Genomic DNA, 23,127 nt, shown 5'->3' on the forward strand with positions numbered 1-23,127 from the left:
TAGCACTAGGAGCAATGGGGCAGTTCATTTTTTTAGTTTATTTTTCCCACTTTCCCGTTTCTGAATTAGGCAGTACCTGTAGACTTGCTGACACCATTAGGGAGATTGCATATGTATATTTGTGGTTCAGGGAACATATAACCTGTGAAGAGCTCAGCCCATGGAGCTGGGAGGACAAACTGAGGTAAATAAAGAGATAAGAAGAACTATGAAGCATGTAATATCATGGGAATGGAATGGAGTATGAGAACATCCATTTTTGTTAAAAGCATCATGCCTCATTAGGGATTTATTGACCTTTTTTGTCAGGAGATTTTAAATTTACTTCGTTAGACAGTTTCTCTAACTGTACCATGTCTTTTTCTCACCTCAGCTGTTCCAAAGACCTAATGCGCTTGCTGTCCAGCAGTTGACAGCTGCTCAGCAACAGCAGTATGCACTAGCAGCTGCACATCAACCTCACATCGGTAAGTCCTTTTGCTGATAGCTCTCTTCATTAAAGGTGTGGCCCCCGTTTTAGAATAAGTGGATGCTGTGAAACCCAGTGGTTTAGATTGATGACAAAAGTCTAGACGTTTACCCGCAGATAGGGTAAATGGCCCCTTCATTTTGTCTAGTTGTCTCTAGCCACATTCTTTATTTTTGGCATATTAAGACCTGAGTTCATAAGATTTCCTTAGTATCCTGCCTCAGCTGTTGCAGGATTTAAGTATTTACTATAGAAATGAGTAGTGATCAGCATTAGCTCTTTTGAAAAGGTTTGGACATTGAATAGACTATATCAGTATTATTTACTAAGTAGCAAATTGTAACTATAAACCTGTCTTCTAAGCACTGAAAATTAAAAAAAAAAAACACCAAAAAAATTCTTAGGTAATGGTTGGTTTTTAAATAGATGTGTCCTTTTTCTGTAGCAGTTATTGGAGTTTTGATATACATTTGGTACTAGCTCCTTGACCTTTCTCCTTCCCAGACCTTTTAAAGGTCTCTTCAAAACATAATCCCATTAACTCCAAACAAGTATAGGTAGAGATTTTTATCTATTTACTTTTTTAATGTGCCAAAATGGCATGATTGAATGGAAGGGTTATCACCAGACTTGAATGTGGTATGGCTGTGGAAGAAAACACCCATTTGCTTGTAAACTAGTTAAAACTAAGCATGAAGTTTTGTGTGGGTCCAGTATTGTAGACTTGCATATAGTAGACTTTGCACATACCTACACGTTTTCTGTGAGGAAAACTGTTTGGAAAATTATTTTAAATGGAAGCAAGTCCTTCCCTCTGTACCACTTTATCAATATTTTTAGTCTAATAATTGAGTTAAAATTAATTTAAGGGCTGGGAATATAGCTCGGTGGTAGAGCACTTGCCTAGCATGCATAAGGCCCTGGGAAAAAGAACAGAAGGAAACAGTGAAAAACAGTAAAATAAATTTTAACAATTAAGTTGTGCCAAATTCAAAACTGTATGGTTTTAACTTAAGCATTTCTCTAGCAAAGGATAAAAACAAAAAGGGACTAGATAAATATCACCATAATTTTTTAGGGTAGTGGTTATTTTATCTTTGTAAATTCCTCTTCACTCTCATCTTACCCCCCACCCCCAATCATCTATATCCTGAACTTGTAGCCAAAATATATAGGTGTTTGGTAGGGTTGCAGTTTTGGTGAAGTTTGTTTTTACTGACAGGTTGCAGTTTTGGTGAAGTTTGTTTTTACTGACAGGTATGTTTTCAGCAGGTTTAGCTCCCGCTGCGTTTGTCCCCAATCCATACATCATCAGTGCTGCTCCCCCAGGGACGGACCCCTACACAGCTGGATTGGCTGCAGCAGCGACGCTAGGTGAGACATACTGCTGCATGAGGGATTTTCTCACTTGCTAAAGCAATTTGAGATGGGCATGCAACTCCCAACTCCATGTCTCCCAACAGAAACATGTCTTGATTTTTAATGCCCCACCTGCTAGTTGGATATCTCTACTTAGCTGTAATTATAGGTTCCTCTGACTCTAACATATCCAAAAGCAAATTTATCACCTGCCCCCTTCATAGGTATTTTGTGGTTCTGTGGACCCACACAAAGCTCATTTATATTTTAGGAATTTCTCTCCTTTGCCAGGTCTACTTAGTCCTTCTCATCTACAATTATTCTGATTCTTAAACTGGTCTCTCTTACATATCCCTAATTTCTGTGCCTCTTTTTCTTCCTCCTCCTCTCTGAAATTTTCAGGAATATGATTTTAAACATAAATCTAGTCCTTTCACTCTTATTTTCGGGGTTCACTTTTTCTTGGAGGGTGCTGGAGTTTGTCCTTGGTATTAGTATTTTTAAGACATTACCTGATAATTTTGAGGATGAGCTCAGGTTGGCATCATCCCCTATGTATAGGGCATTTGTGTAGGCCTGTACTTGTGCACCATTCTCCCCTCTTGATAGGTAGCCATAGGCTCACACCATAGTGATATTGATTTCCTTTCAGTTTGCTGCAGGTACTGCACTGGATTAGGCCTTAGTCTGTAGACACCTTAAACTTCTGTAGTGAACAGTTCTTTCTCTCTCTCTCTCTCTCTCTCTCTCTCTCAAGCTCTTTGGCTGGCATTCTTAGCTTCAGAAATCCTCCCATGATAATTTTTCTTTTTCATCACTGATTATGGCATTGTTTTTGTTTGCTTGTGGAGAAGCTCATGAATATTATTTCTCTTGAAACTGAATCTTTCAAAAGAAAGCACCTTTCCTGTTTGACTCTGTTTGATACAGATGTTACCACCACAGTGGGGCTATTGTATATGGGTGGATTGAGCTTAACATTTGGACATATAAAACATCTTCTAGAGCATTCTTTGGGGACTCATTCCTTCAAATTATGTTTATCATGACTAAATAGCCATGTAAATTTTACTTGTTTGTTTATTTTTGAGGTGCTGGGGGATCAATCCCAGGGCCTTGCACTTGCTAGGCAAGCGCTCTGTCACTGAGTTACATCCCTAGTCTGAAATTTCATTTATTGTACGACATAATTTGATATTATGAACTCAGTACAGAACATCATTTCTTAGGTTTTCTTTAGAATTGTTTTCCTCTTTATCATGGGAGCATATTTAAGATGGCCCCCTGTTCTAGTTTTTGAGGAAAATGAAAAGCTCTTTGTAGTAGAATAGTCTTTGCTCACCACTATTAGCCTGTACGCAACACTTAACTATTTATAAGCATTGTCCTGAGTGCTTTTTGTTCATATGTGTTGTCAGAGAATATTTTGACAGATTAGGAGATTGAGTTCAGAGTGATATCTTGTATGAGGTCACATAATCTAAATGTACGTTTGGGTTTGTAACCAGGTTTAACTCCAGGCTTTACATTTTACTGTCATCTAGATTGACCACGCTACCTTGAGTTATCTAGCCTTTACTTTCTTAAAGTCCTTTCCACCACTGCTTTAACATATTATTTGAAGCAGAGCTAATCTTAGGTGTGACATACTTACGCTCATTGAGATGCTAGTTTGGTGGTGAGAATCTTGTTTTTTTTTTTTCCTTTTTTTGGTATTCATGCTGAGCCAGACTGAAAGTGACCTTAGTGCTTTTCACACATGATGTTAACTCACAACCTATGGAGTATGGTGTCACTCACACAGGAATTGAAGTAGGCACTCTGATGAGAAACACTGAATTAATCATCCCAGGATGTCTTCCTGAATTCGATCTTAGGCCACATGTCCAGGGTAATGTAGTAGAAATGCTAGTTGAGAAAATTTAAAGATTAATGCACACTCTGTCCAGGATCACTTTGTTGGCTCTTGGGGGAGCCAGGGATTTTCATTGCAGATTGCAACCTATCCTTTCAAGGTCAATATGGCCATACCACTAGCACCTATTAGTATTTATTTTACACGCGAGGAAACTAAGGCACAGGTAGAGTCTTCATTTTCTCCTCTCGTTGTTTTCTTTAATTTACTAGTATGTGAATACTAGTCAGAGGAGTTTGGGGACCCACCATTATTTTTCTTCAATGTGGTAGTAATGACAAGTTAAAAATATTTTGCTTATAATATAATATTTCCTATTGTAACATGACTTTTCTGAATAGCACCTTTGGTATGTACCCAGGTATAGAGTTTCACAGGTATACTGTTTCATATAGTGTTTATAAACCCTTTTGCTTATAAACAGAACTTTTTGTTCTGCCCAAGAATATAGAAAATACCAAGATGGAAATGCCAAAGCATTGGACTGGATTGCAGCTGAGTGGCAGAGTGCTTGCATAGTATGCATGAGGCCCTGGGTTCTATCCCCAGCAAATCATTTTAACTTTTTATTATTTGCTTTAAATTATTTTTTGAGCTCTTTTCTTGATTGACAAATGTTCGTCCTTGGTGTCTCTTGTCACCAGCTTCTGTGGTTAAGAGTTTTGCCACATCCATGTTGCTGTTTTCATGACTCTGTTACATCTCTGCTACCTATCCTGTGTGGCAGAGCCTATAGCTGTAGCTTGTTGCCAGAAAATGTGAACAGATCATTTAGATTAAAACAGAATATTTAGTTTTGTTTAGGATATTGGCTAGTCTATAACCAAGGTGCTGTTTTTTTTTTGTTTGTTTGTTTGTTTGTTTTGTTTTCTTTTTTTGGTGGTGGTTCTACATGTGACTTGAAATTTCATATATGAGTGTCTGAATGTAGTTGTGTGAAAAACTTCTGTAATTTAAAAAATAGAAATAAGAAAACCAAGCCTATTTGAAATTGAACAGTGGAAGTCAGTCAAGTGTTGGGGATTTTTGTCAGAAGACTGATAGATTTTCATGCTTCTGGAGTAAAGGATGCACCAGGGTCCTGTCAATCCTCTCAGGTGCCATTCTTACTATGAAAGTAGGATACATCCATATTTTGTCCTTCATCGCTTTAAGTGCCCACACCCTTAATTTCTTTCTCTCCTTACAATAAACATTTCCATATCTACGCCATATCCTTTCTTTCTCATAGGAAAACCATTATTTCTTCCAAGGCCAGTCCCTCCAACAGTTCTTAAACCCAGCTCCTCTGAACTTGTTCTGTCAGTTTTTCTCCTTTCAGTATCTCAAAATTTTGTCCCTCAGTGTCTCTTTTTTAGGTTTGGAATATGATAATTGACTTCAGAAGACTTTGGCTTAAGTTTCTTATATATAATATTTTCTGTTTTAAAGGACAATTAATGATTAGCTAGCACAACCCAATGTATTCTTTAAGTTAATATTTTTATGGTAGGATCTACTGGGTCATATGTAGTCTTTGGAAGTCCTGAGATGATTCTTACTAGTCTAATCTTCCTTGCCTTTCCCTTGTTGTTTTTAGGCCCAGCTGTGGTCCCTCACCAGTATTATGGAGTCACACCCTGGGGAGTCTACCCCGCCAGTCTTTTTCAGCAGCAAGCTGCTGCTGCAGCAGCAGCAACTAATTCTGCTAATCAGCAGACCACCCCACAGGCTCAGCAAGGACAGCAGCAGGTAAATGTAAACACAATTTACTTATGTCAGGATGTTTCTTCTCTATCAGAAAAACACTGAAAGCAATGAGTTCCCTCTTGTGTGTGTATGTATATTCAATCTCAGATTTAACTGTTCTTGTGAAATGCCTTTTAAATATCAGGCACTTGGTCAGTGCAAGTAGGTGAGGTAATGATATTCATTCAATTTTCATAAGAGAAACTTGGTTAGAGGATTGTTCAATTAAGATCATATAGCTAGGAAGTAGCAAAGTGGATCTTTAGACTGGTAGTAAAATTTTCCTTTTACCATATTATAGATGCCTGCTCTGCACCATTTTCACATCACTTCAGAATTTGCAAATGACTTACGTACCAAGCAAGGGGGAGGTGCTAGGCTTTTAGACTGCATATCACCAACACCTATTGTATTGGATATAGCTCTTAAAAACCTGTCATAACGGTTAACTTATAGGAGCTTTTAAACTATATTTTTAAAGAAAGAATAGTTAAAAGTAAACAAAGTACTATATGTCTTTTTTCTTTTCTTTGATACCAAGATTGAACCCAGGGGTACTTTACCACTGAGCCACAGTTCTTTTAATGTTTTATTTTGAGACAAGGTTTCACTAAGTTGCTCAGGGCCTGCTAAATTGCTGAGTCTTCCTCGAACTTGCAGTCCTCCTTGGCCTCCTGAGTCCCTGGGATTACTTGAGCCACCACACCCAGCTTTCTTCTTAATTGAATACACCATTTTCCCCGATTACTAAAATACTGCTTAAAAGGAAAAAAAAATTACCCTAAATTTTTATGTAAAAAAAATAATCTTACTATTTTGTTCCCTCCTTCCTTCCCTCCCTTCCGCACTCCCAGGATTGAACCCAGGGTCTCGTGTGTGCTAGGCAAGCACTCTACCTCTGAGCGACATCCCCAGCCCTTATTTAATTTAGAATTATTTTGTCCATATGGTTTTGTTATTCTTTCTTATTCTTCGATGTTAGTGTTCTTTTAAATATCATCCATTAAAGAATATTCTATGCTTTATTTTGACTGATCAGTTTGAGATTTAACTTAATATTTTGGTGTTATAAATCATGATTATAATATTTTCATAAGTTTATGATTATTTCCTTGGAATAAGTTCATACAGTGAAATTTTTCTGTGCAGTCCCCTCCCCTCTTCTCTCCATGTAGTCTGACACACTCTTTCTCCTGTAAAGTTGGTTGGAGTCTTCAGGTCACAAAAATAAATTGCATAATATTTTGATAATAGTGATGAGCTACTGTTTATTGATTATCCACTGGTATTAGGCACTATACCTTGTATAATGGTCCCAGCATGTCTGTAAGATCAGCTGTTAAAACTCTCACTGTTTGCAGATAAAGAAATAAAAGACTTGGGGTAAATTAAGTGTCCACACATCATTGCTCTCATTATTATTATTTTTTAAATTTGTTTTAATTAGTTTCCACTCATCTCTTCTTAACAGTGTTATTCACATAGGGTAATTAGGTTAATCAGTAAAAGATTAGTTGATTGCTAATGTTTTTCTTTTTGTATTCTTTCCCAAATGGTATTAAAGTTAATCTGTTCTTGACTACATATTTAAGCTTTTAATAAATAGCAAGGTGAAATTTAAAGTGATCTTATGAGAACTTTGTGCTTGCAAACATAATGGCAATTTCAGAAAATGGCAATTTCAGCATCCATCTGTGGGGCTTGGCATTTTTACTTGCTCAATATAATAGATCTTGTGAAATGTATACTTCAAATCCTTCAGAATAAAAATAATTGTTGACTTCTTGATATCTCTGTTTCTTTAATAGCAGGAAATGTAACACAGTGGCAGAACTGGTGTTCTGCACTGAACTTGACTAACGCTCATTTAGATGAACATTTTTGTAGAATCTGTTAAAGTGAAGCAACTTAGAAGCCTCCAAAATCAAATCTGTTCATTTGGGCATTGATTAAATGGGAATAGTGTTAAAGGGTAGAAAAAAAATAAAACTGTGTGTGTGTGTGTGTGTGTGTGTGTGTGTGTGTGTGTACATACACACAGGTATTTTAACTGAAATGTGTGGGTTAAGTTCGATGTTTGTCCTGTCTGGAGTGCACCCTCCCTCTCCTGCTTACCATTTCTTCTACACTCACTTTTGGTCTGAATACTGACGTTACGTATTTATTGTTGATTATCTTTGTTACTCACTAAAGTAAAAGTTCCATGAAGGCAGGCTTTGCTTGCTGTGTTCATTGCCTTGTCCCTAGCATCTGCCACATGATAGGAATCAAATATCTGATTAATGAAAGAGTCATCCCTTTTGTCCACTTTTTCCTACTTATAGAGGTGCTATGTTTAAAAACTAAGTATGGTAGAATGATGTCATTAATTGGATTTTTATCCTAACAGCCGTACCACATGTAAAACATTTTAAATGTTTTACAACTATTAATTTTTAAAAGTTGACTCGACTTGAACTTGAGCATATGGGGGGTCTTAAATACTCCCAGTGAGAAGAAAGTAGTTGACTTTTTTCTGTCTCCCATTTCCAGGTTCTCCGTGGAGGAGCCAGCCAGCGTCCTTTGACCCCAAATCAGAACCAGCAGGGACAGCAAACAGACCCACTAGTGGCAGCTGCAGCTGTAAATTCTGCTCTTGCCTTTGGACAAGGTCTGGCTGCAGGCATGCCAGGTAATACTGCACCTTGTTCCTAACACTGTGAGTGGGGTGGAGGAAAGTCTGCTTTTTGGGGTGATACTGAGAAGAATGTGCATAATTCAAGCTTTCAGCTTGTTTGGGCTTGTCAAGATTTGGATACTGGCAAGGATGATATACACTTGCCCTCACTTAGACCATAGTTCGTTGATGAGAGCATTATTCTGAGCCAGTTTTAAGTTTTACATGTTGGAGATATGAATGTCCACACAGCTTGAATTAATGTGATTTTTCTTTGGTGGTCAACTTTTTCTCGCTTGAATTAAGGATGTGGTTGGCCTATCTTATCACCACTCCAAGGCTTTAGTCTTCATACCTTTGTGTTTGAATAGCACAGTGGGAAGAAAGTCCTGTTATTGATAGGGTCAGTCTTTTTATATTTTTAGGATTTTTTTTTTTATCAATAATAGAGGTGATTTTAAACTGCCTACTTCTGATACATGTAAAATGAATGTATGGTGTATTATTCTTGGTTTGCTGACCTGGGCTTTGTGTGGGATCAGATGTAGTTTCATATTCTTCACTTAAAAGAGACCTCAACTTAAATATTGTGTGTAAATATCTTTATTGACTGTGGAACATAGCCAAATTAACTGATCCATTCATGAATTCAATGAATAAAGTTAACTTGCTTCATTTGTTAGTCACTAATCCTTTACATTTTATTATCCCATGTGGCTCAAATTAAGATTTATTAGAGATTTCATCTTTTGAAGCCTTTCCTGCTGACTTTTAGGATATTTATGCTTAGATTATTAAGTGGTATGGAAATACTATGACGATTGTAATCCTCATAGCTTCTTGTATTTGCGTATTTAAGAAATCAGATTAGGGCTGGGGTTGTGGCTCAGCGGTAGAGCACTCGCCTAGCATGTGCGAGGCCCTGGGTTCTATCCTCAGCACCATGTAACAATAAATAAATAAAATAATGGTATTGTGTCCAACTACAACTAAAAAATAAATATTAAAAAAAATCCAGATTATTGGTATATGATTGTTTGTGATAGCCTTGGCTAGCACTTCAAAGAGCACACATTCCTATCCTACTCAGTCACCTTCTCACTATCAGCAGAGGAATAACCAACACTTTTCTTTACTGTGCACTTAATTAATATGCTAGAAATCTTGCAAGACTCTTCATTGGATGCCTGGAACCATGGATAGTATATACATACATACTTATATAAAGCTTAATTTATAAGTTAAGCACATTAATATCAACAACCATAGCTTTACTGTAGATTCAGGCAAGCTCAGCATATGAGGTCATTCTTTCTTTAAACCATCTTTTTCATCTTTTTACTTAGCACTTAATGCCTTCTTGGCATATCTGAATCACTAGCATCACTACTCTTGCACTTGGAACAATTATAAAGTAAAATGATGTTCACTTGAACATAAGTACTGCAGTACCAAAATTGATCTGACAACTAAGGCAGTCTGATAGAACTAAGTTAACTAATGGGTGGGAGATTTTTGTTATGCTATTCAGTATGGTGCGCACTTTAAAAGTTATTTGAATTGTTTATTATTGGGATTTTCCATTTAATATTTTTCCATGGTAACTGAAATAGTGACAAACAAAACTGTAGATAAGGGGGAACTGCAGTATATCTCTTCATATGCTGACTTTGATATTCCTAGGTTATCCAGTTTTGGCTCCTGCTGCTTACTATGACCAAACTGGTGCCCTTGTGGTGAATGCAGGAGCAAGAAATGGTATTGGAGCTCCTGTTCGGCTTGTAGCTCCTGCCCCAGTCATCATTAGTTCCTCAGCTGCACAAGCAGGTGAGCTTCATCTGGGTGCTTCAGCTAAAGGTATGGGGTGCAAGGAGGGAACTGCTGGTGAAGTGTACCTTAGTTGGTAATTCTCAGCATAACAGTTCCACCCTATAATATTTCAAAGAGAGCATCAGAAGCAATAAGTGACCTCTGTTGATTCTGATTGGGTTGGGGGGGGGGCATGTCATGTACCATCTGGTTAGACACAGGACCGGCTCCATTGAGATCATTGGAAGATGGATTACTCATAGAAAATGTACTGTTGGCAGCATTCCAAGGCTAATGTTACAAATACTGAAGTCATTGTTTTTTAGATAATTTGGTGGGCGTGTATAAGGGGGTTTTGGCATAGGGTAAGGATAGAGGAAATAGGAAAAAGTAGTGAGAACTGGGCAAGAAATATTTGCTTGGGGTGCAGTGAGAGTTTTTTATATTAAGTTTCAAATGCATTTTTAAAAATTAGCAGCAGTAGAAATGGGAGGATTAAATGAACTCTAGGTAGGGCAAAGGGGAAAAGGGGAGGGAGTGGAAGGAAGTGGGCATAGGTGTAGGAAAAATTGTGGAATGCAATGGTCATCATTACCCTAAGTACATGTATGAAGACACAAAGAATGTGACTCTACTTTGTGTACAACCAGAGATAAGAAAAATAGTGCTCCATATGTGTAATATGAATTGTAATGCATATTGTTGTCATATATAACAAATTAAAAATTTAAAAAATAAATAATATCTGGAAGAGAGTGGTATAAAAATATAGGTTTTGGGGGAGCTTTAGTATATGTATGTCACGGTTTAAAAAAAAATCTCATCACAGATATGTATGGAATTTGAGATTTTAGGAAGTAGTTGTATTTAATGGATACATTTGATGTTTGTACCCCTTTTAAACTACACATGCTTTAAATAAGCTGCCAACATAGTGAGCTTGCTCCCTTGGTATTTTGATTTCAAATCAAAAGTAGAAATAGAAAGTAGAAGCTTCAAATGAAGGGATCAAAGATAGATTTGTATAGTTCTTTTCAAGGTTTGTGTCTGCCTTGAAAAGATAGGTAGAATTAAGAGGTTTAAAAATGGGTAAAAAAAAAAAAATGGAGTTTGGAAATGCGCCTAAGCCCTTTCATAGCTAAATGGTTTGCTTTCTTCACAGCTGTTGCAGCAGCTGCAGCTTCAGCAAATGGAGCTGCTGGTGGTCTTGCTGGAACTACAAACGGACCATTTCGCCCTTTAGGAACCCAGCAGCCTCAGCCCCAGCCCCAGCAGCAGCCCAGTAACAACCTGGCATCCAGCTCTTTCTATGGCAACAACTCTCTGAGCAGCAACTCACAAAGCAGCTCCCTCTTCTCCCAGGGCTCTGCCCAACCTGCCAACACATCCTTGGGATTTGGAAGTAGCAGTTCTCTTGGTGCCACCCTGGGATCAGCCCTTGGAGGATTTGGAACAGCAGGTAGAAATCAAACTGATAATGCTGTTAAAACTGAGTTTTAATTATTATTATAATCTTTCTGGAACCCTGACAATGCATGGAACCCTGGACAGATATCACAGGCAGATCTGGATCGAGCCCCGTGGGAATCCAGCCAGCCCACACAATCTTTGAGATGATGGACTTTTGAAATCAAATTGTACAGTTGGGATCAATTTTAGGTCCATGCTCATGTTGTAACTTATTTACACTCACATAGTTAATTTGTTTCAGGTTCTTAAACAGGAGATTTTTGTAGGCAGTGGTAAGAATATGGAAGGCACTGTAGAATTGTAGATGTTAAAAACTGATGGAGAGTACTTTGGAGGATTACAGGGCTGGATACTCCACATTCCAGACTGTGCCCAGTGCTTGGCTTGCAGACCATAAAGAGTTAAGAGTTTTCTCCAGTCTTTCAAACAACATTAAAGAAGACATTGTGGAAAATTGGGAGGAAGGATATGAGACAAAACATTTTTAATGTTTTGATGGAAGAAAAGAAGTAGGAATGTAGTCTGGTGAACAATGGGATAATTGCAGTAGTTATAAAACAATGTGACCTCAAAACGGAAAGGCATGATTAAGAGAAAGTATCCTAATTGGAATTGGAGGCTAGTAGTAACTCTTGATTGAGCCCACTGAGAAAACAGGCTTTCATGTGTAAGTCTTATGTAGTGGGGCAGTGCCCCATTTAGAGACTTTTTTTTTTTTTCTGTATTCCATTTTTCTACTTTGGGTGGATGAAAGGCATTCTTTCTAGTCCATTTTCTTTCACCTTTTCCCATAGCTCATGTGGCCGTCAGAGTTTTTTAACCCGTTCCCATCCCATAATATATATGACACCAGAGGAAGGTAAATTTGCCATATACGTGTGATGTTGTTGAACAAAAGTTTCATGTTTACCTGAGCCATGTCCTCTTTATTACTTTATCTGTCCCTAGAACTGCTACATTAATAATTAGGCTGTCTCTGCTGACAAATTTGCGGTGGTAAGGAGTCTGGATCAAAGTGTTAGGAACAGGTCACTGGGCTTGTTCTTCGAAGAACAGGCCTGTTCTTATCTGCATTGTTTTAATTCCATTTTAGTTGCAAACTCCAACACTGGCAGTGGCTCCCGCCGTGACTCCCTGACTGGCAGCAGTGACCTTTATAAGAGGACATCGAGCAGCTTGACCCCCATTGGACACAGTTTTTATAACGGCCTTAGCTTTTCCTCCTCTCCTGGACCCGTGGGCATGCCTCTCCCTAGTCAGGGACCAGGACATTCACAGACACCACCTCCTTCCCTCTCTTCACATGGATCCTCTTCAAGCTTAAACCTGGGTAAGAACCATTACTCTAACACCACCTTGAACTCTAGAAATCTCTTGCCACCGATGACATTACAAGTACTTTGCATAAGCAAAGGCCAAACCCTTTATCCTAGAAGTGTCCTGGGTGTTCTGTGCCTTCTGTAAATACCTCATGTTGTTCAGGCTGTGCCTATAGCTAGTATAGCAGTTTGTGATTGATTAACATTTGGGTACATTCCCTGTATATTCACTTCAGATTTAGTACAAACTTCTGTGTTCTTTGGCTACTTGTGGGAGTCTTTCGTCATAAACACAGTACAGATTCATTTCAGTGAAAGTGGAGAACACAGAGACAGGATTTATTCAGTTAGCATCATCACTTGAAATACTACCACTATGAATATTTTACTATTTCTTTTTAGATCTTCCCCCATATATACAGTTAATAACTTGCTTTTCACATAAAACATTTTATATAAATTTTTTTTGCCAAATTTTTAGTATTTGTAAGTATACTCTTAAACTACACAGTATGCTAATCAGTAGATACCTATTTCCCTATAGTTTATTTAGATTACCTTATGTTTGGGATTTTTTAAATGTTACTATGTAGATCTAGGAAATGAAGAGTCTGAGCAGCTGGCTGTAAGAATGAAGAGAAAATTATATTAGCATTTTGGGTGGCAAATCTCTTATCAAGAGGTAGGAGATAACTTCTTATCACATGGGGTACCCTCCGCTCTCCCAGTTGCACATCATGTTTGAGTTTTGAGGGTCAGATTGATTTCTCAGATGGGGGAAAGTTGAAGTGTAGAAATGGAGTGATCACATATTTTTGTAAGTGAATGGGTGTGCTATTAATGTTTCTGTGTTAATAAGCCTAAATCAGTTTTTTCCTGGGCAGGTCAATATGCCTGGCCATTTTACTTAAAAGATTCTGTTTTTAACCAACAAGTTTAAGCGTGGTTTCATGGATTCAAGTGAGGACTAACTAAAAGCAAATGTGATGCCTTCCTATAGAAAACAAAGACTAGAAAATGATATATAAAAACAAAAAGAGTCTGAAGTGTGTGGGGCAGTCAAGTTATTGTTCTAGAAATGAGAGTGGAATCTTTGAGTTTGAAAGCATTTGAGTATATTCATTTGTTTGCTGATATGAGTACTTTGAGGTTTAGAAAATTTGCAGCAACATTCCCTGATTGGTACATCCACAGTGAATGTGTGGTATTTTGTACAATAGTGTTTCCAAGAGACAGAATGCCTGGCTTTTAAAGACTGAGGTCTATTGCAAAATCTGGAGGTGGGGTGAAAGTTCCAGTTTGATGTGTGATTAGAAGAGAGGAATGAATGAACATTTAATGATAGCTAGTATTAATAGTTTGGGGTCCTATACATGCAGCTTTGAAAGGTGTAGGCATTATCCCTATGTTACAGATGCGAGCCTCATAACTCAAATGTCTTGTTTAGGTTCTCTCAGATTTGAACAAAGTTTTGACTCCAAAGCAGACAATTTCCGTGTGCATCTTGTCACATGATGTGCCTAGGATATCTTTTGAACCAGTGCATTTTCAGATGCAGAAGTAACCTTTTAATATCTTGGTTTAAATATTTGAACTAGGCCATTCCACACTAAGTACTAAATAAATCTCCCCATTTGTTAATTGCTTTTAAGAGATACCTAGTAAATATTTTAAGCTTTTAGGCCCAGGTGGGCTCTCTAGTGAATATTCAACTGTGCTGTTGAAGTGTGCAAGCAGCCACAGGCAAAAGGTAAATGAACAAGTGTGTAGCTGTCTTCTAATAAATCTTTATTTACAAAAATAGTTAGCAGGCCAGATTTATTCTGTGGACTGTAATGTTTTTGGCTGTTGGACTGTGAAAATGGAACTTGCAGCCATTCCTCTTCCTAGTGTAGCAGCAATAGGATGATACTTCTTAATTATTTCCTATTTAACAAGAGAACACAAATTATCAGTGCATTGTTTCTTGTTTTAATGACTTACTGCATGCATAGATTTGTGTTTAACATTTTTCCTTCTAAAAAATTTACCTTGTTTAAGTAATTTATTCTGATGCGTTTGCATTGGACTACCATTGCTGCGTATAATACATGTATCATACATGCCATTCCTGAGGAGCTTCATGTCTGGATCAGTAGGTTTGTCTTAGCTCAGTTTCCTGCTTAGAAAAGGGTTTTTGTATGCTTTAATCTTAAAAGAGAAAATTTGAGAATTTGAGAAAATAGAGGTGTGGTGGTTGGTTACTAACAGTGTCCATCCAAAGGTCCTAAAGAAATTTTGGTGCAATAAACTTATCAAATATATGTTAGGCACACCTAAAATATAGTTTCTAATTCCTAATACTATTTCACTGCTACCACCAGCCATCAGTTCTTAGATCATGAGCAGCCATATTGTGAACTTGATACTCAATGTGTTGAATACTCAGAATTTTCTAACTCATGCACACATGAAGTAAACTCAACTTGTTTAATGAACTTTCTAATACCACATGTATATTATGTTTGGATGCACATTCAGCCCAAGCTCTCTGTTTTTCCAATATGGATCTCTTCTCTGTCACATTATTTTCACACATCCTTTCAGCAGTTAGACATGTTAGACTTCGTAAAAAGTTAGTTGTTGTAGTTTTTTCATTGCTTACTAATCAATGACTTACTGAGTGCCTATGTAAGAATCCTCAGTAGCTTTTCACTACCAATTGAAAGTCCAGATCTAGAGAAAAGAATCTTTTTTACCAAGTTATATTTTTACATATTTTAAAATTCAACTATTTATACAGTGAATTTTTATAAACTGTCAGTTGTGCAACCATAATCCATTTTAGAATATTTCCACCCCCCTAGAAGATTCTCCCATGCTCATTTGAAGTTAATCTCTATTCCCGTCCTCAGTCGACCGTGATGTACTTTCTTTCTAAATTTTCCTTTTCTCCAGCTTCTTTCTCTTTGCAAGGTTTATTTTGTGGGTGTTGGCGGAGGCAGGGGCATGAGTGCTGTTCTGTGTATCGACACCAGGATCTCATGCATGGTAGGCAAGTGCTCTACCACTGATTTTATTTTGAGGCAGGGTCTTGCTGAGTTGTGGAGGCTAGCCTGGAACTTGTGATCCTCCTGCCTCAAGTCTCTGAAGCTGCTTGTGTTCTTTTGCCCAGCTTCTCTTTTCATGTTTTTGAGATTCATCCATGATCTCTATTATGTGTCAGTAGATTTTCCTTTTTTATTGTTGAATTGCCTTCCTTTTTATGGATATATCACATTTTGCCCTATTCATAGCTGGTGATGATTCATTGGTTACAGCTTTTGATTGTTAGAAATAATGTTGCTGTGAACATTAGCATGCAAGTCTGTCTGTGGACACATTGATTTCTCTAGGAGTAGAATTGCTGGGTTGTTTATTAGTTTTGTGTTTAGCTTTTTAGAAACTTTTTTACAAATTTGATGCAGCATTTTACCTTCTGTTTTACAAATTTGATGCAGCATTTTACCTTCTCAACAGTAGTGTGAGGATTCCATTTTCTTTATTTCCTCATCAGCATTTATTGTTATCTGTCTTACACAGCTATTCTAGGGGTCATGAAACGGTTTCTCTCTCTCTCTGTCTTTTTAGGTGTAGATGGACACAACATAATGCCTTTATTTTTATGTGGTGCTGAGGATCGAACCCGGGTCCCGCCCGTGCTAGGCGAGCGCTCTACCGCTGAGCCACAATCCCAGCCCCCAGTGTCTACCTCATTTGATTTTATTTTCCATTTTCCTAATAACTCATGATCTTTTTTTTTTAATAGTTGTAGATGGACAGCATGCCTTTATTTTTTTATTTTTTTATTCTTTAAATATGTGGTGCTAAGTATCAAACCCAGTGCCTCACACATTCGAGGCAGGGGCTTTACCACTGAGCACAATATCCTCAGCCCCCAAATGTGTTTTAAAGTGCTACAGTTTTTTAAACTTTGGTAAGTTCCTTTTATTGTGCTTTTGGTATAGGATCTAAGAAATCTTTGGCTAACTCAAGGTCTTGAAAATTTTATCCTGTATTTATTCTGAAAATTTTATTGTTTTAGCTTTCACTTTAAGCTGATCTTTTTTGGGGGGCGGGTACCTGAGATTGAATTCAGGGTCACTCGACCACTGAGCCACACCCCCAGCCCTAAATAGTATTTCATTTAGAGACAGGGTCTCACTGAGTTGCTTAGCACCTCGCGGTTGCTGAGGCTGGCTTTGAACTCGTGATAATTTAAGTCTCAGCCTCTCAAGCTGCTGGGCTTAAGCATGATGCATTTTGAGTTGATTCTTGTGTATTTTGTTAGGTGAAGGCTCATCTTTCCTCACATGAATATCTAGTTCTGGCACTAAACTTCAGCATAATTTTGTAATTTTTTAGTGTATGGGTTTTGCATTGCTTTTGTTAAATTTATTACAAAGTATATATTTTGTATGCTATTATGAACGGAATTGTATTCTAGTTTTAGTTTTTGGATTATTTGTTTGCTTTATAGAAATACAATTTTGTGCATTCATATGCTATCCTGTGACTTCAGTGTTACTTATTAGTTCTACTGGTTTGCGGTGAAATTTTACTATTTTCTATATGTACGATCCTATCTCTTGAGGGAAAAAAAAAGGTCAGTTTTTACAATCTAGATGCATTTATTTTTTTCCTTGCCTGATTGGGTAGAACTGGGCAGAACTTTAATTCGGTGTTAAATAGAATAGATGCAAGCGTACATTCTTGCCTTGATCTGATCTTGGGAGTGAAGTTTTCATCTTTACCTGTAAGTATGATTATAGTTTGTTTTAAATAGAGTCTTATTTATTGGGTTGAGGTAATTTCCTACTTTTCCAAATTACTGAGTTTTTTCATGATTGGGTTTTGCATGTTATTAAGTGTTTTTTAACCTTCTGTGAATATGATACATTGCATTAATTGATTTTGGAGTGTGAACCCTACCTTGCATTCCAGGGATAAAATTCACATGTTCATGTTAGATTCAGTTTGTTAATGTTTTTCTTTGTAGATTTTGCATTTGTATTTGGGAAGAATATCTGTTATTTTCCTTCTTGTGATGTCTTTATGTGGTGTCAGGGGGATATATTTGAGCATGAGTTTGGAAATTTATCACTCCCCTGTAGTTTCTATAAGTTTGTGGAGTATTGGCATTACTTCTTTAAATGATCATAAAATTCACCAGTGAAGCAATCTTTTGTTTGTTGTACTTTTAAATAATTAAAAATAAAATTTTTAGTGATTAATTCAATTTCTTTACATCCTTCTTGTCTTACAGGTTTGGGTTTTGTATTTCTTGTGTCAGTTTTGGTAATTCATGACATTAAGGAATTTGTCCCATTTCATCTAGGCTTTCAGGGTTGTTGGTGTAAATTATAATTTTTAAAAAGTGAAATCACTTTTTTTTCTCTCAATCTCCTACTCCCATGTGTTCTCATGAAAGCATGCTTGGTAATACATATAAATTTTTTTGTAATCCTTGCTAAGGCAGATGTTCTTAAGTATTTACTTTGTTTGGCTTAAGTATGTTTTGTATTTCTCAATTTAACAATATTATTTTTACATGTATCAATAGGTAAATAATAATGCAATTATTAGCAACTGGATGTATAAATCTCATTTATAGCTTCTGTGCAGGTTAGATGAAGTCTATAATCTCCCACCTATGCCTAAAGTATCCACCTCTAGTAAATTCTGCTTCCTTTCTCATAAAGAAAAGACATTAGAGATGATGTGGATTTGAGCATATGAAAAGTCTGATTTTCTTTTTTCCTGATAACTAGAGATTGAATCCAGGGTGCTGTACCACTGAGCTGTATCTCCAGTCTTAAATTTTTGAGATATGGTATTGCTAAATTGTTCAGACTGGCCTCAAACTTGTGGTCCTTCTTTCTGCCTCAGCCTCCCGAATTGCTGGGATTACCTACGTGTCTACCACACCCAGCCCAAAAGTCTGATTCATAATGGTTTTATGTCCTGAAACCCTGCCTACCCATATATCTCTTTGTCCTATACCCATCCCCTCCGTTTCTGATGATTAATGGTTTTCTGCACAATTCTAGGTTATACCATTTCAAACTCCAAGAACCAAGATATGGGAGATAAAATATATCATTAAGTGTATGGTTGACAACTCCCAGGCTTTTCACATTCTCTCTGGAAGAAGAGTGTTCTGCTTGTTCATTCCTTTAGGGTGGTGGAAATACAATAAAAATATGTAGAACCAAATTTTATTTTAAAGGTGGCAAGCTGGGTCTTTGCTCATTAAGCATCTGTTCAATCTGTGAGCACCAATAGGATGGAACAGAGGTGGTCATTGGCAGAAAACCCTCAGTAACATTATAGTAAACATCTAGGGTTCACAGTAATTTAAATGAAAACATTTAAGCTCTTAATTTTTGTGGCAAATTGTTATAGGACACAGCCCAATGCAATCTACCACTGTCAAAACCTTGTAGAAAATAGGGAAGCCGCAGGAGGCTGCTTGTAAAGCATTATGAGAAATCTTTCTGGGCTGGGGTTATGGCTCAGTGGTAGAGTGCTCACCTCGCATGTGCAAGGCCCTGGGTTCAATCCTTAACACCACATATAAATAAATGAAATAGAGTTATTGCGTCCAACTACAATAAATAAATAAGTAAATCTTTCTTTCAAAACACATCGCAAGTTCGAGCACTTTCAGGGCTCTCATGGTTTGGGTATGTGTAGGTGCACCAACTGAGAGGAGCTGAAAAATATGCTCCTTCATATTCCTCATCCAATTGAAATTAAATCAACAAATACTTGACTGATGGTCTACTGTCTGCTAAGCAGCATTTCATAAAACATCCAAAGAACCTGTATCTCAACTAAAAGATTAGGCATTGGTTTACCATTTAAAGAAATATTGCTTGTCCTGCACAGAGTGTGTCTGAATTATCAGTTTGACATTTGTTATTTAGTGCCTGGGAACGTTTCTTTTCCCTCTTGGAGATTTGTATATTTCCTTTTTTTCCCAATACTAAAAACGATGTGTGTGCTCACATGCAGACCTGTGTTTATACATGTCTGGCAACCATGAAGACTAGAGTTAAAAAATCCAAACTCGAGGGCAAATGTACCAACATGTATTATAGTCATATTAACCATTATTCCCTCTTGCCTTTTATGTTACCGATTAGCGCACTTTTGGCCACGATAACAGAAAAATCCAACCATAATAGCTTAAACCAGAAGTGCATTTATTGGCTCATACAACTGAAAGCATATTAGTAGGGTAGTGACAGGGTTGGTTGGTTTGTGCCATCATTCAATGATGTCACCAAGGACCTGGCTTTCTTCCAGTATATGTTCTGCCTTGATCAGTGACCAGCACCTTAAGATACTACTGTTCAGGTGTTTTCAGAACTGTATGCGTTTGTGCCGTTTCTCCTGGAAGCGAGTTGTTGATGCCCTGCCTCCCCAGCATCCACTGTCCCACCCTACCATCACTTTCTTCGTCCATTGCTCAGGGAAAAAGAGGGGTTTCTGAAATGGAGTAAAATAACAGTCATATGGCTATTATTTTCTTTTCACATCTTCTTTTTTCCTTTCCTTAAAATTTCGTTTTTCCTTTTGGATTAAGAAATACCATCGAATTTGACAAAAATAGCAATGTTCTGGAGAACAAGAAAACAATGTAACTGAGTCTGAAAATGACTCTTGTAATTGCAAGGGTCATGATCCTGGAATTGAGAGACTGGTTTTGAATTTTGGCCGTGAAAATTATGGATATTGTGTGTTTGGATGAGCATTTCATCTCTCAGAGGTGTAATTTCTTATTACATAAATGGGAATTAAAATTTTCTTTCTAAAAATTCCAGTGAGAATTTGATAGAATGTGTGCAACAGAGAACCTGGTAATGTAGAACAAGGCATAGGACTCACGCTCAGTAAGCATTGAGCAGAATTTAACACTGAGCCATTTTCTTTTGGTTCCATCACTTTCATTCAGACCCAGACTTTTGAAGGTGGGCCCTGGAATTCGTGGAGAAATCCAAGTCAGGAATCTTTCTGCAGTTACCATTAACCTGCAATCTAGACATTCTTTAAACATCTGAAGAAATTAATAAGCAGTTCAGGTGGTTGCCTTTTCCTCATAGATTCTAATTTTTTATTCATCTAAGCTCTTCATGGTTTATGTGGTATTTCTTACTTAACTTTACTTTTTGTTGTTGTTGTTGTTTTGTTTGTTTAAGAGGAATGGAGAAAAATCAGTCTAAGGTTGGGGATATAACTCAGTGGTGAGCGCTTACCTAGTACAAGTCCCTGGGTTTAGTCCCCAGCACTGCCTAAAACAAACAAAAAGGCTTATATTATAAAACTGTGTTGGAAAACATTCTCATTATAATTTAGTATGTTGGTTTACTTTTTTTTTTTTTAAATGGTATTAGGGATTAATCCCAGGGCCTGTGCTTTAATCACCGAGCTACACCTCTATCCCTGCTTTACTTTCTGATTAGCCTTTCGCTCATATGTCTGGTTTACCTGTTCAGGAAGTCACAATTATTCCCTTGTCACCAGACCTAACAGTGGTGTCAGTGGCATGAAGGTTGTTGCTACTGCAGTCATTTCATGCGCTATCCCATAGAAATCATGAGCGGCAGTTCTCAAAGTGTGTCTTCTTTTTTCTACCCTCTTATCCTCTATCTTGCATGTCTTAGTGGTTTTCAGATGTGTGTTTGGCAACAGAATTATTCCTTCAAATAAAGATTTTGGAGGTTTCATATATAGGTAGGTTTATATAAACAGATTAATCTGGATCTTTAGGGATGAGTCTCATGTGAGAGTGGAGTTTAGGAATAAAGGGAGTCTCCACAGAGCTTAGAGTGGACAACCACTGAAGCTCGGTGCTTTTTGTGGTTTCTGAGTCCTTGCTGCTGGTGCTTCGGTGCTGGGTTCACACGGTCGGCACGTTTCCATATTTTATTTACTAAAGGCTGCACTTACTATTGCTCCATTCTTGCCAGCAGTCTACTGTCAGTAGTAAAAAGCATTTCCTTCTCAATCTTTGCACGAAAGTTTCCTTCCAGTTTGGTAAGTTATGAAGTTGCAGCACTAATAAAATCAAGTTAACACAAAAGCAACAAAATTGAAGAAATCAGAGATGATGCAATGCAGGCTTCATGTATTGCGATGATTTTTCGTCTTGAATGACATTCTTGAATGACATTCTACAAGAATGGTCTTAAGTCCTTCTGTTCTGTAACCAACAGGAGGACTAACAAATGGCAGTGGAAGATACATCTCTGCTGCTCCCGGTGCTGAAGCCAAGTACCGCAGCGCAAGCAGCGCCTCCAGCCTCTTCAGCCCCAGCAGCACCCTTTTTTCTTCCTCTCGTTTACGATACGGAATGTCTGATGTCATGCCCTCTGGCAGGAGCAGACTTTTGGAAGATTTTCGAAATAACCGGTACCCTAATTTGCAACTTCGGGAGATTGCTGGACATATAATGGAATTTTCCCAAGACCAGCATGGGTCCAGGTGAGGAGTTGGCTTTGGCGCTGGAAGTAATTGAAACCTTAATGCCTGAGATTCCATACCTCAGGTAGGCATGTATGAAAACAAATAGCCATAGTATTAGTCAAACAAAGTATATAGCTAGTGTGCCTCCTGGTACTCCGTTCACTTCAGAGGGATGTGGATTATGAGGGTTGCCAGAGAAGCAAATATTTGGAAAGAGCCTTTAGTTGTCTGGATCACATGCTTCAAGGAACCCTTCCTTCTGCCTGTCTGACAGAGTGGTAGTTTGTGTTTCTAGTTTAGGAGAATCTCCAAAAATTTTGTAGTTTAAGAAATAGAGGCACTATACAAATACGTGCACACACTTTTGCTACTTGAAGCATTACAAAGAATCTTTTGCTCTCAAAAAGACATCATTTAAACCTAATTTTGGATCTTGGGTGCTTCAGAGTAAGACAAGTTTACCAGCTGTGGAGGTGAGAGAACAAGCCAGCATAGAAACTAGATTTAGATTTGGCTTGGCTTAACCCTTCCTGTTGGGCTGTTCCAGGACTTTGCAGAAGGGGAATATGGTCCTAGAGACTAGGCGACATCCCTATCCTTCTTTCCCATTTCTCTGTTTCTGCTTCTTTCTTTCTCTATGTTGGTGTTCAGTGAAAAGGCTTTTAATAACCTCCCTCCTCTTCCAAGTTTTGCTGACTTACTGTTGTGCAAGGATTTCTTATATTTGGATTATGATAATGTTTTTTAAACTGGGGATTGAACACAAGGGTGCTTAGCCACTGAGCCACATCCCAGCCCATTTTTTTAATTCTCTATTTTGAGACATGGTCTTGCTAATTTCCTGAGGCCGGCCTTAAACCTGTGATCCTTCTGCCTCAGCCTCCCAAGTCTTTGGGATTAAGGCATGTGCCCA

General features: G+C 37.7%; 1 protein-coding gene and 1 non-coding gene across 11 annotated transcripts in view; both read left to right on the plus strand.

Moving 5' to 3' along the window:
• The window catches only part of Pum1 (pumilio RNA binding family member 1), a 65,304-nt gene that overhangs the window by 24,090 nt on the left and 18,087 nt on the right, over positions 1-23,127 (plus strand). For 2 of the 10 annotated variants that reach the window (XM_048815906.1, XM_048815907.1), the window contains exons 5-12: positions 374-467; positions 1,727-1,843; positions 5,323-5,474; positions 8,004-8,142; positions 9,811-9,954; positions 11,099-11,395; positions 12,500-12,736; positions 21,965-22,232. In XM_048815906.1, coding sequence (XP_048671863.1) covers positions 374-467; positions 1,727-1,843; positions 5,323-5,474; positions 8,004-8,142; positions 9,811-9,954; positions 11,099-11,395; positions 12,500-12,736; positions 21,965-22,232 — 1,448 coding nt within the window. The remainder of the gene's footprint in view (positions 1-373; positions 468-1,726; positions 1,844-5,322; positions 5,475-8,003; positions 8,143-9,810; positions 9,955-11,098; positions 11,396-12,499; positions 12,737-21,964; positions 22,233-23,127) is intronic. The other 8 variants (XM_048815909.1, XM_048815910.1, XM_048815915.1 and 5 more) reach the window with 6 other exon arrangements.
• Positions 8,268-8,340, plus strand: LOC125610412. Its single transcript, XR_007340433.1, has one exon. It is a non-coding gene; the product is annotated as a small nucleolar RNA SNORD103/SNORD85 (small nucleolar RNA).

Source organism: Marmota marmota, unplaced genomic scaffold (assembly GCF_001458135.2).
Source record: "Marmota marmota marmota unplaced genomic scaffold, marMar, whole genome shotgun sequence".
Taxonomy (NCBI): domain Eukaryota; kingdom Metazoa; phylum Chordata; class Mammalia; order Rodentia; family Sciuridae; genus Marmota; species Marmota marmota.